Source organism: Zootermopsis nevadensis, unplaced genomic scaffold (genome assembly GCF_977971745.1).
Source record: "Zootermopsis nevadensis isolate Lab colony 2312 unplaced genomic scaffold, Znev_1.0 Znev_ptg000057l, whole genome shotgun sequence".
NCBI lineage: Eukaryota > Metazoa > Arthropoda > Insecta > Blattodea > Termopsidae > Zootermopsis > Zootermopsis nevadensis.
Window position 1 is genome coordinate 168,476 of NW_028259188.1, and position 17,538 is coordinate 186,013.

At 44.9% G+C, this 17,538-nt stretch overlaps 1 protein-coding gene across 4 annotated transcripts in view; it reads right to left on the reverse strand.

The window, feature by feature from the left end:
• bdl (borderless) overlaps nucleotides 1-17,538 on the reverse strand; it is a 26,783-nt gene continuing 9,245 nt past the window's right edge. Inside the window, exons 1-13 of one of the 4 annotated variants that reach the window (XM_087361326.1) lie at nucleotides 16,269-16,369; nucleotides 11,190-11,314; nucleotides 10,803-10,942; nucleotides 9,352-9,574; nucleotides 7,609-7,887; nucleotides 7,341-7,531; nucleotides 6,716-6,934; nucleotides 5,140-5,402; nucleotides 4,467-4,639; nucleotides 3,347-3,391; nucleotides 2,821-3,006; nucleotides 1,825-2,073; nucleotides 1-1,276 (exon numbers count right to left, since the gene is read on the reverse strand). In XM_087361326.1, coding sequence (XP_087217452.1) covers nucleotides 1,832-2,073; nucleotides 2,821-3,006; nucleotides 3,347-3,391; nucleotides 4,467-4,639; nucleotides 5,140-5,402; nucleotides 6,716-6,934; nucleotides 7,341-7,531; nucleotides 7,609-7,887; nucleotides 9,352-9,574; nucleotides 10,803-10,942; nucleotides 11,190-11,256 — 2,028 coding nt within the window. In that variant the 5' untranslated portion in view covers nucleotides 11,257-11,314; nucleotides 16,269-16,369 and the 3' untranslated portion in view covers nucleotides 1-1,276; nucleotides 1,825-1,831. Of the gene's footprint in view, nucleotides 1,277-1,819; nucleotides 2,074-2,820; nucleotides 3,007-3,346; nucleotides 3,392-4,466; nucleotides 4,640-5,139; nucleotides 5,403-6,715; nucleotides 6,935-7,340; nucleotides 7,532-7,608; nucleotides 7,888-9,351; nucleotides 9,575-10,802; nucleotides 10,943-11,189; nucleotides 11,315-12,411; nucleotides 12,577-16,268; nucleotides 16,370-17,538 lie in introns of those variants that run through there. The other 3 variants (XM_022074557.2, XM_022074555.2, XM_022074556.2) reach the window with 3 other exon arrangements.

Genomic DNA, 17,538 nt, shown 5'->3' on the forward strand with positions numbered 1-17,538 from the left:
TTATTTCATCATTCACATACGTGTATTTCCATATGATATTCCAAAAAAAGTTACACACAAACAATACTCTTAAGACACAGACGTCTTCACAATGACCTATACATTTTATATGCTACAATAAAAATATGACAAGGCTGGTCTAAGATTTTCTATAAGATCAATTATAAATCAAAATATTTATTCATTATAAATCAATAAAAATTAAAATCTCATCCATAATGAACATGTGTAAAACCGATCTTTGAGAAGTTAATTCTTCGTGGATAATTTGAATCAGCTTTGAACAGGTATTAACGACTTCATAACAAAAATATATTCATGGCTCCGTAAAGATACTCTAGTCAGGGCGAATCTGTGCATTTTGCCAATGTCCCTAGCTTCAAGGTAGAAATAAAACAAATTCAAATACTACGTCCACCAAGACATTACACACTCACAAACTGAGACTATTATGAGACTGGAATGTGTTTGTACTATGGACAGAATGAACTCCTTCATCTGCGACCCCCTCGGCTCTTAGTTCTGACGAATTTCGAGAGCACAGATTCGCTCTGGAGTATATGAAATATGACTCAGAAATCAAAAGTTGGGGTTAATGAATACCTCAGACTTAAAAAACCATAAGGAATACCAATTTATATAACTGAAAGCTGATAATTTACACTACATATTGTCAAATTTCTCCGATACGCGTCTCAATTTATCAATTCTCGTTTGTACCTTACAGTGTCATGAACCTAAAATTGTTATTATGTCTTCCTACCATATCAAAACATATTCAAATAGACTGATCAATAACTTTCCATAAACTTTATAAGCTGCACTACACAATATTTAATGAAGTAAAAATCTTCTGGACACTTGCACGTCACATGATTCCGATTTCTGCATCGTGGAGCTGCATTGCCAATGTTTCAAAGATCCCTACCGCCTCCATTTTCATCACAGAGTAGCAGATGTTGGCAACAAATCCTACATTTCACGGTGCCATCACCCATCCACCGCACGATCCAAATTACGACTGAAATTCCATAAAAACTTGAAAATTCCGAAACTCGCATCTTGATCTCGAACAGCTTTAATAATAATCACAAGGTCTCGCTGATTTTCATTTGTTTCGGGAATGTCGCACCTTTGTACATTTCACAATACTTTTTGCCAGATTCCTGTTGAGCAAATTCCAAGCATTGTTTGAAAACACTTCAGTTCTAAAAATGTGTCACAGTCAACAACATTTGTGGCGTCGACTGTTATCTGGGTCAACAGATCTTTTAACCTGAAATAAAAAATCGATAATCATTTGCGCATTAAACTTTTCCGAGCCAACAAGACGGCTCAACCACTTGCCTTGAATAACCCTGGAAATCATTTTCGTAAACTCCTTCCAGCACTGCCACAGTAACGCTCTGTTTCCCTTGAATACAGCAAAAATTAAAAGAATTCCATTCAAATTTCAGTTTTGGGAACATCAAATATCTTCCATACTCTAACACTGGTTAAGTTTAAGTAATTTGGCATTTACGTACACATTAAACAGACAAACGTAAATATTCAGGGTCCCAAAAACGTCATGGTCCATAGTTCAACGTAACGCCAGCCCCTCAAGGGCTCTGCCCCGCTCAGTCGTTTAGTGAATTCGTGATTTATGACACAGAAAATTTTCAAAGAATGAAAAGGAACTGCAGTGCCTCGTATTTTGTCTTCTCGTTTTTGATGCTAACTGCCAAATCAGAGAAGAAATCAAAAATTATTTTTTTCAAAATATGACGCAAAATGCCCAAAATTATGGGCATATCTGGGGGTAGTCGAGGAAGCTCACCTCACCTTGAGTTCAGTAGGCCTCATCTTTCTCCTCGTGCCGAAGTCTCTTCACGTACAGTCGATGCATGTACCAGGTGCCACCGGCAGCCACCAACAGAAAGGCAAATCCCACGGCCACACCCACGGCAACTGCGCGTATCTGCCGGTAGCCAGGAATGTGCAGCGCGTACTGGGAACTCTTTGCTTCGTAGTCATTGTGCGACACTGCCAGCACCTCGAAGAAGTACGTCTTGTCCTCTTCCAGGCTTGGCACTACAGTAAGGAGGAGGTTAAATTTCCCTTTCAAGCTTATTTTCGTTGTACGAGAATATTTCAACAGCAACTCATCAAGACTTGAATAAGAAGACACGGAAGACATTCTGAGAAAATGAGGCTCGGGTTTCTGAACAAGATATCTCATTCTCAACACGGAAAATGTCAATTACAACATTACTCGCAGAGACTGCAATTTATCACTACAAACTTTAACTCTCTCAGTTGGTAATAATTTTAATTTATTATTTAGTGTTCTGTCTGTCGACAGGTCCATATGAACAGGATCCTTCCATCCTTTTCTCTTCTCGGACTGGGACCTGTTCATATACGTTCTTGGCAGATGATCCAGAAGTGGTTTGCCATTGCCTTCTTCTGTGTGTGAATGGAGTAATTGCTGGGATGCCACGGAGGAAAACTCCGTGTTGCCTAGACCACGGCCTTGCCCAACACAAGTTATAAATTCGAACCCGAGACCCCAGGATTACAAGGCCAGCGTTCTAACCGCTAGACCACCCACATGACTAAATCATAATCCAGATCACCACAAATCAGAATTACCAACTTAATTGCAGTGTGAGATTCTAAAGATACTTCTAGTCACTTAATTAGGAGGTACTAATCCTTCTTATCCCTAAGAATGGTTCGTAATCAGATCTTCAATAAAGAAATGTTGGAGAGACAGAATGAAGGCCTCACTCCCACGTGCAACAACTGAGTGACCGAAAGACCTGAACACAACTTCACCTAGGAATGAGGTGTCCTGGGTTTCCGCACTGCTGCAGATGTATTCTCTGGAGGCGTGGGTCCACTGGACTCTGTATGCCCGGAGTTCATTGCCGCCAAACTCCGGAGGCTGCCACGTGACTAGATACCCATCCACTACCAGCCTCACAGACACATTGCGGGGTGGACCAATCTGTTGGAACTGACCTGGAACAGTCACGTGACGCTCCAGAACTAAATTTAGAAGAAATTGATGATTTGACGGAATTTCTGGAACTGGCGCAGAAACGCAGAATGAAATGAGCTCGATATGTCAGGTCAATTACGTGATCTGCAAAACTGGAAAGGATTTGCTTGGAAATCTTTTCATCTCCCGGATCTCATCTAGAAAGTTTCAGTGCCTTCTGGCAGTTACCAAGACATAAAAGACCATGTTTTAACACCACAAAAAGTATGAGTTAAAACAAGCAACTAGGTCATTCCCTGTAGCTCTGAGGGACACAACCCACGAAAAGATTGGCTTCAGCTACAAATTCGCATTACTTACCCAATGGTGTCGATTCATACGTCGAGGTGTTCGATGCTCTCGATCCTGAAATAACAAAACCACTCAAATCAGTGGTGTTTAATAGAACATATACAGGGTGAGTCAGAAGTTTGATTACAAACTTCGTGTGCGTGTTCCGGGATCAAAAATATGAAAAAATGTTCCTATGAACATGGGATCGCAGATGTTTCATTTTCGAAATAATAGCCAAAAATAATTTTCATTAAATTGTCTTTATCTCAAAGTGAATCCAGCTTCCAGCAAAGATTTTCAGTTAATGTTTGGGCAGGAATTGTTGGCGACATGCTTCGATCGCGTCTAAGAGGACCTTCTTAAGTAGACACTTCACGTCTCCTTGAAGATGTACAACTGAATACAAGAAACCAAATGTGGTTTATGCACTTCCCCCATCGCGTCAGAGATCGTCTCAATGAACAGAACCCTCAGCGAGGGATTGGGCGTGGTGGCCACCGAGGTCTCCGGACCTCACTCCATTGGACTTTTATCTGTGAGGTCACTTGAAGTCCGTCGTAAATGCAACGCCCATAAACAATGAAGACGACCAATGGGAACGCGTGCAGATGATTCGAGGAAACCCTGGAGTGTACGAACGAATTCGTCAGTCGTGTGTACGTCGTGCTCGTGCGTGTGTGGAGAACGGAGGAACAACCTTTGAGCATTTGTTATAAAGAAACATCCCTGTCCTTATACTTGGCAATAAAGACGTATATTGAAAATTATTTTTGGCTATTATTTCGAAAATTAAACATTTGCGATCCCATGTTCATAGGAACAATTTTTCTTATTTTTGATCCTGGAACACGCACGCGAAGTTTGTAAACATACTTCTGACTCACCCTGTATATACTAGCCTAGAATTAAAACAAAATATCGTATAGCTGGAAGACATTTGTAAGCAGGGACTGTGACACTGAGATTGAAACCACATGTGACAATCCTTGCTACTCTTACCATCCACGTTCTGTCACAGATCATAAGCCAGAAGATCTGAATGCAATGTTACAAAATTCACCTCAGCAAACTTCAAAGGCTCATTCAGGATAATTAACCTAACCCAAGCGCGATTTAAACCAAGAGGAGGTACCCCGAGCGGGCGCACCTTTGGTGTGGATGCGGATGGCCTTGCTGAACATGCCGTCGCCATGTCTGTCCTGGCTCAGCACCATAAACTCGTACAGTCGCCCTGGGCTCAGGTTCAAGAGAGTCTTTTCGTTCATGCCGTGGTTCGGGACCTTCGTGGTTCGCCATTCCGGAGTGTCTGCAGCGCGGTACCTGACACCAGACAGCCACTCTCAAGATTCCGGTCACTCGGTTTCACAACCACGTAAGGAATTAACCAACTAATTACTCAACAACTTACTAAAAGCAAATTTTCAAAGACACTACTCGGGATTACTATGTCCATCGTCAGTTCCCTTTCAAATTGACTAATTAACATTCTAACAAATGAAATACACTGCTGATTCAATTGTATTGAGAATTTGACCTCCAAGGGGCCAATTTTACTACAATTTCATCCATTTTAATAACAAACAATTAAGTTGTGTTCCAATTTCCATTAATACAATTCCTGTGCTGTGATGTTACGTAAAACACCTGGAAAACGCTGTCGTCGGATCTACCAATTACAAAGCCCATCGAGAAACTCTCTGGTCTCGTGGAACTGAAGCGTCTGTAAGCAGAAGTAATGTCACTTTACCACGAAGTGATCAGTCCGAAACATCCTCTGAAATATTTTCCTCCCAATGAAGTCACTCACGTCAAATACTCACCAGATGCTGTACTCCACCTTGGGACGCTCAAAACCCGGAACCCACTTAAGCGTGACAGAGTTCTCGGTGCTGGAGACCGAGAGGTTGTACGGGGCACGCGGAGCCACGTTGTCAATCATGATCTCAGTCTCGGAGGAAATGGTGGCGGCCTCGTTAGACGCAACGCACTGGTACAGCCCCCGGTCACTGTCCTTGAGGTTTCTGATGGTCAGGTTGCCATTCTGCATTTTTATTCTGTCCAGTGGCAGTGTCAGACTGTCTTTCTGCGAAGACAACGATCAATGCTCACATTCCATTGCTTTCTGTTCTATTTCTATCAGTAGCTTAACCCAGTAGCGGGTCATCGCCGCCTCCTTTCGGAGGTTTCTCGGTCCTGAAGCGAGCATTTATGAGTACCGAGTGACAAACCCACCGACTCTGCACAATTTCTACTAAATCCTGATTTGACTGCCAGAGCCATCTAGCAGTGAATCAGGAGAGACTTGGGCGAGAAATGGCCGCTGAATTTTGCTTACGAAACATCTCGTTCATGCTTTTCCGTGCCCTAAATCTACGACATGGGACCGCCAACTTTATTTCCCCTCCCTTAGGAAGTTATCACCCTTAAAAATCCATCGAGACCTCGGCCGGGTTTGAACCCGTGAGCACGATAACCACTAGTCCACCGAGGGCGACAAAATATTCCTTTAATGAAATGGAAATATTAGAGAAATAATCTGAAATATTTTCCAAGTATTATGACTGGACCAATATCACAGTGCGATAACTGGAAAACGTGACTGATGCTGGAAAAAGATAATGGTTCCATGTATGAGCAATTTATTCAAAAGTAGTTTCCTCCTGAAGGTAAATCCTACATTGCCGCCGTTTGAGAACGTAGTGTGAGCTGAAGTGGACGTCTCTCTTGTGCGTGTGTTGTGAAACAAGAATGGAACATCAAATTTTGTGTTCTGTGGGGCAAAAGTGCCACTGAAACGTTTCGAATGATGAAGCAAGTGGACGGACGGAGATAACTGTCTGTCTCGTACACGTGTTTTTGAGTGGCCCAGCGAAAACGATTCGAACGCCAGAGTTGATTGAAAAGACGCGGGATATAATCACCAACGACCGACGTGCAACGCTTCGAATGATTTCAGAAGATCTGTGCGTTAATAAGGAAACAATTCGAGAAATAATAACTCGGGATTTGAAAAAAAACAACTAAGGTTTGTTCCACATTCATTAACAGACGATCAAACAACAGCTCCGAGTTGAACTCTGCAGGGAACTCACTGATGCCACTGGAAACAAACGCAACTTCCTGAAGGGTGACGAGACGTGGCGTTTCCAGTTCGACCCCGGAACAAACCGACAGAGTGGACGTCGGCAAACTCTCCCCAAGCCAAGAAAGTTCGAAAATCAAAATAAATGATAATCATTTTCTACGATAGCGAGGAAATTGTGCACGAAAAGTTCGTACCCAGTGGCCAGACAGTCACTGCTGCCTACGTCCTCAGTATCGAGAAGACGACGGTTGCTTTCTGTTGCCTGACAACGCGCCAAGCCACAAGACTCTGGCACGTGGGCAAATGCTTACCCTCAACCAAGCGATTTTGGGCTTGTGGTTGTCGTTGCCATCCACAGCGTCGCAAGGAATCTCGAGCGTCTCTCCCGGTTTTCCCAGGTACAGATTGTGGGGCACGATTGTGAACATAGGAGGACGCTGCACGATGACGTTCATGGGGGGCGAGGGCCCCTCGGTACCCAGGCTGTTCATTGGCGTGCATGTGTAGCGACCGCTGTGCGACTCGTTCACCTGCGATTAGACACACGGAAATGCTCAGTCCCTTTCTATCTCACTTCATCTGTTCCCAAAATTACGGAAGACTCGAAAATGTCGTCGTAAAACAGGTCCTGGCACGATGGAACTGACTGCAGACATGCATGAACAGAACGTTACCATCGATACAGCGGGCAGGCAACCTATATCAGAGAGAGAGAGGGAGACCGACTGCTCCGAAACGTCTAACGGACAGGTAAGTTCCTTCTTGATATTTAGGCTGTTTCTGAAGAGTGAAAAGTTAATTACGCCTGTACACAGGCTTTCTGAAATACATCAATGATTATTCTTATCACTGGCACAGACTGAAATGAAGGATTTAGTTTTGAGGCCGTTCAAATTCGACGACAAAGGTAGAGAATTCTTCAGGTACTCGACGTACCTTTGCAAAGAAGAGAGAACCGTTCTTGTGGTAGAAGACTTCAGGCACGTTGTAGGGGTCAAAGAGGAAACCGTCCTTCTCCCATCGGAGGTTGGTGAGCGGTGGGTTTGACAGAAAGTGGCAGTCCAGGATTCCGGAGTGTCCGTAGGGAAGATACACCTCAGAAACAGACTTCACCACCTTCGCCTTATCTGCACAAACACCGCTCAGTGTGAGGTTAGGTTAGGTTCAGCGCAACAGAGCACTTCTCTAACCCTACGGCACTCACACTGGACATTGAGGTAGGCGCTCGCCGTCTGCGTGTCCCCTTGTGAGTTTCTGACGACGCACGAAAACTCTCCAGGATCAGTCACGTCCGTCGGCAAGATGGTGAGCGAGCCGTTGTCGGTGAAGACGCGGTTGCCCAAGTCCGGGATGTTGCCCAGGACGACGCCATCTTTGTACCACGTGACAACAGCGTCCTTGTCCTTGGAGACGCACGTGAAGCGCGCGGGTTCCCCGGCGAGGATGGTCTGGTTCATCGGTGGGATTGTGAGCAGAGTGCCGCCTACGAATCGTTTTGAAGCATTCAAATTCTTTGGACATACCGTGAAATCTAAACTAGTTCCAATGGTAGAAGAGTCTACTCTGTGCAATACAGAGAGCCTCTGTCAATGCCCAATTTGTAATTATCCTCCAACAAAAGACACAGCAGATGCACCATTTTAACCTTGAATAACGTTTTTAAAATCACGGTGCACTCGACGGACACTGTACGAGGTGCGATCGAAAGGTTTCCAGACTGCGCGTATAAAAACCCGTACACTTATCTCAGGTATTAAATTCATCCATCACCCTCGAAGTAGTTCCCCTGGGAGTGAACACAACGATCCCAGCGCCGCTGCCAAGCCTGGAAGCATCCCTGGAAATCTTTCTTTGTCAGCCTGTCAAGCACCATCTGCGATTCTGCCTGAATCTCTTCTATCGTCTCAAATCTCCTTCCCTTTAGCTGAATTTTCATCTTTGGGAAGAGGAAGAAGTCACACGGAGCTTAGAAAGGAAGTTGGGGTCGGTTCTTGCAAGATCTTTGAGCTCCTGACAAACGAGAAGTCGATTCTGCTTCTGGTCCTCAGACAGGAGCCTTGGCGTCGCATGTGGAGTTCTTCCTTTAGAATAAATCAGCTGACAGGTCCCATAGCCTATCCCAACAATGTCGCACAAGTCGTTGATGGTACGACGTCGATCTTCGTAACATTTTCGGGCGTTGTGCTCGAAGATGGTCGTCCAGAACGCTCGTCATCATCGACAGAGGTTCGGCCATTTTTAAAACGTGAATGCCACACAAAAGTTTGCGGACTCCCGAAATGCTTGCTTTAGCATTTCATAGGTTTCCGTAGCCGTTTTGGCGAGTCTTTGGCAAAATTTTATGCACACGCCATTCCGAAATCGCAGGAGGGTCGGTGTAATGCACTACCAAAACGCCCGTAACTAAGAAACAAATGCTAATTCGATGATGCCGGCTGGCACACTGATTCACTATCAATGTAGGCCGCACCCCCTAGCGGCAGAAGCTCGTACTACATCCGGTTCGCCCGCTATTGACACAGTCTTGAAACTTTCCGATCGCACCTCGTAAGACGTAAGGTAACTTCTTCAAACGCCAATAACTCAAGACCTACGTAAGACAGAGAATATAAACCTATATGTAAATTACAGAGTAAATAAAGGCTTTTTTCTACGTGATGTTTACTTTATTCTATAAATTGTTGAAATATTTACCTAAAACATGTGATAACTATACCCTCGTTCCTTAACTTCAACCGCTCGCCACGTCTAAAGCGTAAGAGTTAGGTCCGGACATTTTGCGAGTGAAATACGTAAATAAACACGAGATTTTTCAAATGACGTCACATATAGATAAGATATAAAGTTATACATTAATGTGTAAATAAAATTTTATTTCAGTTAAACAAGGAATCCGTGGTTCCACTGTCAATTCTTTTAATTATGACCGGAAATCGTGCGTGATTACCTTCCACAGACAGGTGGAACCACGTGCCATTCGGTCGTGTGCTCGGCGTCCTATTTGGGAAGAAGACGCTGCACTCGTACCAGCCCCCATCGGACTCCCTGATGTTGGTCAGGTTGATGGAGCCTTCCCCGTAGGACGACTCCGGTGACACGAGGCTGACGCGACCGGCGTATCCCTCCGTGGCCTGCAGGCCACCGTCGTAAGACGAGAAGACGAGGGTGCCCTAAACCACACTTCATTCTTAAAGTTTGTGTGTGAGTAGGACAGGAATTATGAAACGAGCAGCTCTTAAAATGGACCCAATGAGTCTGTACCTTACCTCCAGCCTGAAGATGGAAACTGAGCAAAGACGAACGGAGTAACTCCAAATAGCAAATCATTTAAGCGCAATCCAGGATCGTCAGAACTGAATCACACCCGGGACGGTCCAACCGCGTTCGATCGCCCTCGTATCCCACAATTGACAACGCACAGACACCGAGAAGAATTAAATAATTACATCTCTATGATCAAACACTATTAGCGCGTGATTTGTAACAGGACGTCAGAATGTTTGTGCGCAATGCAGAACGTTGTATTTGCTCATGAACCTGACACAGTCACGTCATTAATGAGGTCTTTTGTGCGCCGGTACAACTGCTGTCTTCCTGTCCACAACACGCAAATAGTTACATCCTGTTATTCACGATGTCAGCTCTTTGGTTTAAAAAAAAAATTCCCACAAATCCTCGACTCACTGCGTGCCTTCTGGATTCAATGCCTGTTCATTTGATCGAGTTTCCGACCTCAAAACTAAAACCACGGGCTGAATACAAACGTCAAACTTGGCGTCCATCTTGTTTACCGCCTCTGTGACGCGCTCTGGACAGGAAGTGATCGACTGTGTGTGATCCGGGGGCAAAACCAAAAATGAAAAGAAAATTACGCAGTGTACGTGAGTTAATACCGAATGAACCCACTCCTGAACACAAGTCTTCTAGCCTTTTCGCTCTGTCTCAGTTTACGCTGAACAAGCAGATGACGTCATGTGCCCACGTCCGCCAACTTCACGGGGATTACACAATAAAAATTCCCGACATCACAAAAGACCGCAATGAAATTCGTATTATGTTAACTGCATTGGATCATAGAACCAGAGATCATTGAACTAACACGCGCACTTCTGCAAGCTGGCCAATTTGCGTGACGGAGATCACGCCTCCACCGCCACGCCTACGCCCTACGAGCGGTCCCATCCGGGACTTGGGTTAAGTGTGCAGATGCACCAGATTCAAACTTCAATAAATGTCAAAGTATTGGTATTCTGGACTGTAATGCCAATATTGTTGGTGCTACCCTACAGATGGAGGCGACACGTTCCTTGGAAAAGCTGCAAGGCAAAAAGATGTCTAAACCCATATGAAAATACTCGGGGGAAATCGAAACCACGAGGCACGTCGGTTGGTACACACCTCCTTGTTCCAGCGCAGAATGTAGGGAATCACGTAGTCGTGAGGGAAATCCAGGGGGCAGTTAAACACGACGTGCTCCCCCACTCTGGCCAACAGCATGGTCGCCTGCTTATCCTCCTCTAGCAGCGAGGACACAGGGCCTTCAAAACAAATCACCAGTCACCAATGTGATGACGAGTCGCGAGTTCTCAAGCTCATGACGATTCTAATTACTCACCAAGAATTACAAATACCAGCTGATATCGATAAATCGATAATCGATAATCGATACATCGTGCTTGTTGGTACTGAAACACCGAGTTTTTTTTTTGGGGGGGGGGCTGAATAAACAAGCAAAGCGAAATGTTTCAACCTATCCACATGCAGGGTAACAGCTTCAACACTCACCTGCCCGAACTAAAAACAACACAACTGCGAGGAAAAGGGCGTGTCTGCTCCCCGATGACGCATTCATGTTGATTGGTAAATTTAATTAGCGCTGGTACACAATTACATAAGAAGACTCAGCTTTCCTGCAAACAAAATGGAAGATTAATTCAATTCTGCGAGCTGTTCTAGAAAGAATCGAACATCACTAATTCACGCCGTGACTGGAGGATAAAATTTAAAAAGTTACGAACACGCGCACGAGCGTCTCCGCCGTTACTACCGATCATCGTTAAAAACAAAACAACATCGACATTCCGCAGCGTTGGGAGAGAACGCGAGACACATTTTTCTTTCGTGCGACGAAATGACTGCGAAAGTTCGTGGGGGCTGTTACGAAATTATAATTTCCGCTGCTGGTGTTCGTATGGAATTAGAAAATTATGTGCGACGTAAGAAACAGGGGCAGACGGAGCCATTTCTCTCTGTTAGGTTAGGTTAGGTTAGGTTAGGTTAGTTTAGGTTAGGTTAGTTTAGTTTAGGTTAGGTTAGGTTAGTTTAGGTTACGTTACGTTAGTTTAGGTTAGGTTAGGTTACGTTACGTTACGTTAGGTTAGGTTAGGTTTTCTTCACATTATGAACCTAAAATGTTGGGGCCCGAAAGCCGAGTACTAACACGGTTTAAAGTCAGTTACACTGCGTATTTCTTCAGTGTTTGAAAGGACACTTAATTTCTGCCTGAAACTGTTAACAGGGTCCAGGGATGTCTGTAGTTCACGTACATAATCACGATGTAAATTGGCGAAAAAACAAAACAATAATAATCCACGAATGTTACTAGAACCTTGATTTACAGTGAACTGATTTGTAAACACCAGCAACTGATAAATCGTCGTTAAATAACCTATATATCCTACCATATCAGCATTTCAAACAGCGGTCATCTGCCCTTGCAAGCTTCGTCATTACTCACGAGTGTCCAATTAGACCAACGAGACTTCATTCTTTCCATTAAGATTAAGGGCTCGTACGGACTGAAATTATTTGTAAAATATCCATCGTCCGTTGTCAGTTTTTGACAATCTTCGGAAATCTCGTTTCAGAGGATCGACAGGAGACATTCGCTGTGTCGGATTCGGAGCTCCACAGATCGAGATCTATCGGACGCAACAGATTAAGTGTCTTCCCAAACACGAAGAAGATTTCCGACGGTTGTCAAAGACTGACGACGTGGCCTCGTTACCTTGTCCTGATGCGTCGGTTGTCTGCGACTGGCACAACTTCACGACGGGCCTCGGACCTTCTCCGTACTCCAACATCACAGCCAGCGTCGAGGAACGCGGATTAAAGCCGAGCGAGAAACCAACTACGATCTGCCTTGCGCACAAATGGCGACCTCTGGGCAGCCTTCAGTGAAAAACGAGCGGGCCGAGGGGGGCGGGGGCGGGGGAGAGAGAGAGTTAAGTGACGGCCGGACACTGGATGGGCAGACGATCGCAGTGCTTGAACGGAGGAAATGAGAAGCTATTGTTCTCGCAACATGAAAAAGATTTCTCTGCGTGCGCAGACTCCGAAATATTTTAACCCAACTCACAGATGTTTACTGTTCACAGAGGCTACTTGCAGGATTACATAAAAATCATTGTGGCCGGCGTCCTGAGACACAAGGCAGTCGTGAACAACCGACAAGGGGTGGTTCCAGCCCGGATACTGAGAACTCCTTGGAACATGGACGAATTATTTGTCAGAGGTGGTGGAAAAACGTGGGATGAATCGATCTTCGAGAACGTAGCTTCGTGTAGCCTGGTAGAAATTTACCAGCGTTTCTGATGTCCTTGCTGCCTCCATCATCAGGGCGCTACACGGCCGTGAGAACCTGAAATTCCACTTGGATTCATCTGGCTCAGGACAGGGAGCACTGGCGAGGTCTTGTGGATATGGCATTGAACGTTTTTGAGTTTCAATAGGGCGGGCAATTTCTTCACCGGCTGAGCGACTGTCAGTTTTATCAATAAGAATTCCGTTCCATAGAGCGAGGGACCGGACGACGAAGTGTGCAATTTCATTTCTTTCTGGAGTGGATCCAGGGTCATCTGAACGCAAAACAAGAGTTTGCGCATGCGTAGATGACAGGATAATATTAAAACTGGTCGAAAGGAAATCGAGTGTTGAGTGGATTAACGTGGCTTGGGAGTCTGGGACTGGTGAATATAATAACGAACCTTCGGGCTTCATAAGACCATCTGAGCTCACTAGCTTACTATCAGCTTCTCATGACGGAGACGCCATATTTACTCGAGGAATATTTTAATGCAGCGAAAACCTGCGTCTTATACGCACAATGCGTCGGAATTACGAACGTCAACACTTGATAATTCAGTCCTGTGTGGTCACAACTATATTCACAGTGTTTCTCTGCGCGCATTTCTTGTCTCCCTCCACAGAAATACACGTTCTTCTGTTTGTGCAAGTGGGGCCCTGGGGCACTGATTTGTACACCCCTGAGCACCAACGCGTTGCGTACGCCATTGGACCACGAGGCGTCAATTTATTTCAATGAACACTCACGCCACTACAAGACGACGGCCTGCAACGACACTAAGTGCCTCGATTCGCAAAACGCTTCGTTTTTGTCTGAGTCACTGGCGAACCAAACACGAGGGACGACAAGACAGAGAAACGTGCCGCCTCCACTTTCAGGATAGACGGGAAGATTGCTCGGCGCCACTTCTCACTGTTCAACTCAGAAGCTGACAGTCGCTCAGATGGTTAAGAAATTACCTCGCATTTCATGGAACCCGAAGGTTCATTGCCGTGTTGACTACAGCCCGCCACATAAATTCAATCCCCCCAACCCTATTTCCGAAAGATCCATTTTAATATTATCTTCCTTTCTATACTTACGTCTTCCAAAACTTCGTACTCATTTCTGAGCCACCTTCATCCACTCATTCCAAGCTCCGAAGATATTTAAAATGTAATTGCAGGGGAAGTCAAACTTGGGGGGGGGGTTGGGCGTGGGGGCTGAAAACTCCCCCCCCCGGTATAAAAAAAGCAGCGTGTTACGAAATGTAACTCGGAGCCCCGGAGTTCGGGAAATTGTTGATGGCCGGATGACAAAATCGGAGCGAACTGCGTCACGTCTACTTAAGTGACCGACGGTCCTGTCCGTCTCTGACCAATCCGCTGACAGCTTAAACGACCGAGTGAGTAATCAGCCACGACGCTAAATGAACTCGATGTAGGCAGATGACTGAGCCACGAAGTGACCCCACGCCCACGCCCACGCCCAGCACCTGAAACCACTTCCTCCAGAGAAATGCATGAAAACGTCGCCACTGACGGTCAGGGATTTGCGATGTTCATGTTGGTATTCTGGTTTCGAGGAAGCATACCGCTTCCATCTTCAGGGCGTTACATCACATCCTCACCGCTGAGAGAACACTCGGTGGATGGTTTCCGATAGAAAATGAAGCTTTGTCGTCCATCGCCACTTTCGGTTGTGAGTTACTGGGTTTTATTCAGCTGCTCACATAAATATTCGTACAGGGATTTTCCTCATTAGCCGACATCTCATAAGGAAGAAGCCATTTTGAACTCAAAAGTTAGTCCCTCCGAAATATCATCACCGAAATATATCAACCATCTACTTCTTCTCTACACAGAGGGCGTCTTCCCTTCCTTAACGTCGTTCAGTTTCGAAATACCAGCGAGTTCAGGCGACGAGGGCGGTTCATTATTTTAACATATCAACAAATTCTTATAATTTACGTATTTGATCGTGCGTTCCAGTGTTATGACTGGCGTTAAAGCATAAAGCAAATAAAACATGTGATCATAATCAAATTAAATTAATTTATTTAATAATAATTACGATAACAGCAAAGAAATTATCCACCGAGCAAATACAAACACCAGACATGACCCTCTGATGTATCTTACGCCTCCAAATCACGTGATTTGGTTAACAAACTAACCAAAATAAAAGCTAATGAGCCACGAGGGTGTACGTGATCAGAAATAAAGTCAAAGATCTCCCTGTGCCTAAGCCCCATAAATGGGCATGGGAGTAGCTCAGCCCCCCCCCCCCCCGGAAAAGAGCCCCTGAACCCCGTTGAAAAAAAACTGTGTGAGATTTCTCTCCGCGTCCGGTAACCGAACCCGCCAACCTCCGCGCAATTACAGCCTCGCCGTGGAATGACCAATCAAGCGCAGGCCCACGTGACAAAGTTTTCGTGTCAGAAAGTCCCGTGCTCCAGCAACCAGAACACGTACGCACAAGATCGTAAAAGAAATTGTAGCAAATATTCTCGGGCCTTTACGACGTGTCGAGAGTTGACTTCATGTCAATACGGAGCTTGTGGCATCAGAGTTCAACCAGGCGCTCAAAGAAATTTCATGTAGCTAATGAAACGTCCGTCCCAAGCCAGTTGAATCTAATCCGCCGCCATACACACAACATCTTCATATTTATGCGTAACCTCCCGAATGTCTTTTGTTACTGGAACAGTTTGGGGAAAAAACAAAGATTTCTGGAATATTTTGGAGGCCAATAAACATTCTTTTCTAAGAATTCACCAACACTAAAGCTATTATCCTAACGTAACCCAACCTAACCTAACGTAACCCAACCTAACCTAACCTAACCCAACCTAACCTAACCTAACCCAACCTAACCTAACGTAACCTAACCCAACCTAACCTAATCTAACGTAACGTAACGTAACGTAACCTAATCTAACGTAACGTAACGTAACCTAACCTAACCTAACCTAACCTAACCTAACCCAACCTAACCTAACCTAACCCAACCTAACCTAACCTAACCCAACCTAATCTAACGTAACGTAACGTAACGTAACCTAATCTAACGTAACGTAACGTAACGTAACCTAACCTAACCTAACCCAACCTAACCTAACCTAACCCAACCTAACCTAACCCAACCTAACCTAATCTAACGTAACGTAACGTAACCTAACCTAACCTAACCTAACCTAACCTAACCCAACCTAACCTAACCTAACCCAACCTAACCTAATCTAACGTAACGTAACGTAACGTAACCTAACCTAACCTAAAACGTATGTTCATGCTTACTAGCGCAAATATGCCGACGTTGTTCTTCTGGGGTGCAACGCCGAATGGTAGGTTGACCTGGATACCAACGCTCAATTAGCCCCGAAGATGGAGGTAGTATACACCTCTGAAACGTCGGTTTCCACCTCCAAGTCCACGCGGCGTCACAGTCGTCGCTTCCAGAAACGCGATGTAGAGTTTTCGTTTTTGTTGTCGAGTTTCGACCAAAAACCTCAAATGCGTCGGTAAATTTTGGCGCCAAAGAACAAAGGAAATTCGTACTTCGGACGTTAAGACGAGCACAAAGAAGCAGCTTTTAGTCGCGAATGAACCTAAATTACTTGGCGAAGAAAGGGCCTTTGAGTTCGCTTTGCCCCAGTAAAGCTTAGGACATCGACACCTGAAATTAAAATGACTGACAAGAAACTTCGCTGAGGTCATCGGTGAGTCTAGTGATTCCATTTCTCTGAGACACTTCGTCAATGAAAGGAGGAAAAAGTCCGACCTGGAGTTAACGCGGCGAGAAATGTCTCAATTACGAGGCAGTCGACTGACGCGCAGTCTGTGGGAGAATTAAGTAGACTTAATTAATTACGCGTTAGGTTATGTAGCGGACAAGGCGGCCAGAAACGTCGCTTACGACCACGAAAACAAGAGATTGGTCGCGTGACGTTGAAGTGGTCGATCATCTTAGGCGATTCTAGTACAGGGTTATGGGTTCAAATCCTGCGGAGATAATTGGCCTGCATCCTTCCGATGAACGGATTCTTCTCGGAGGACCCAGACACCAAGAAATGCGGTTGCTTATACCACGACGTTACACCAACTACATCAGTACTGCAGTGCTTGTGGTTAGATGATGTAGGTTTTTGTAGCACCAGATGAAATGAGAGGATATTCTGAACGGCGAGTTGAAGACATGAGATCGTGGCCTATTCCAGGGAACAATACGAGACATATATTACCTTACTGTTTTGTTTAGTGATTTTCTGAACACTTCAGTCTTATTAACTTCCGGTTTCACAATGCTCATGGCTGGTTCCGGTCCTAATTAACTTCGAAAAATGCCACCGACTTGATTTTCTCGCCTTACTTTACTTAGCATTCGACATTTTCTAACCTTCGTCAGGCGATAAAATAACATCAGATGTTGAGGATCGTCGTTAAATGATTCGTTCAAGGATTACTGGCATTTATACACGAAGGAAAATTTTTTTTATGATACGACAGTCGGGGCAGTCGAGATTCGGGGCAGTCGAGATTCGGGGCTCGGGCCGGTTCAAATTCTAAA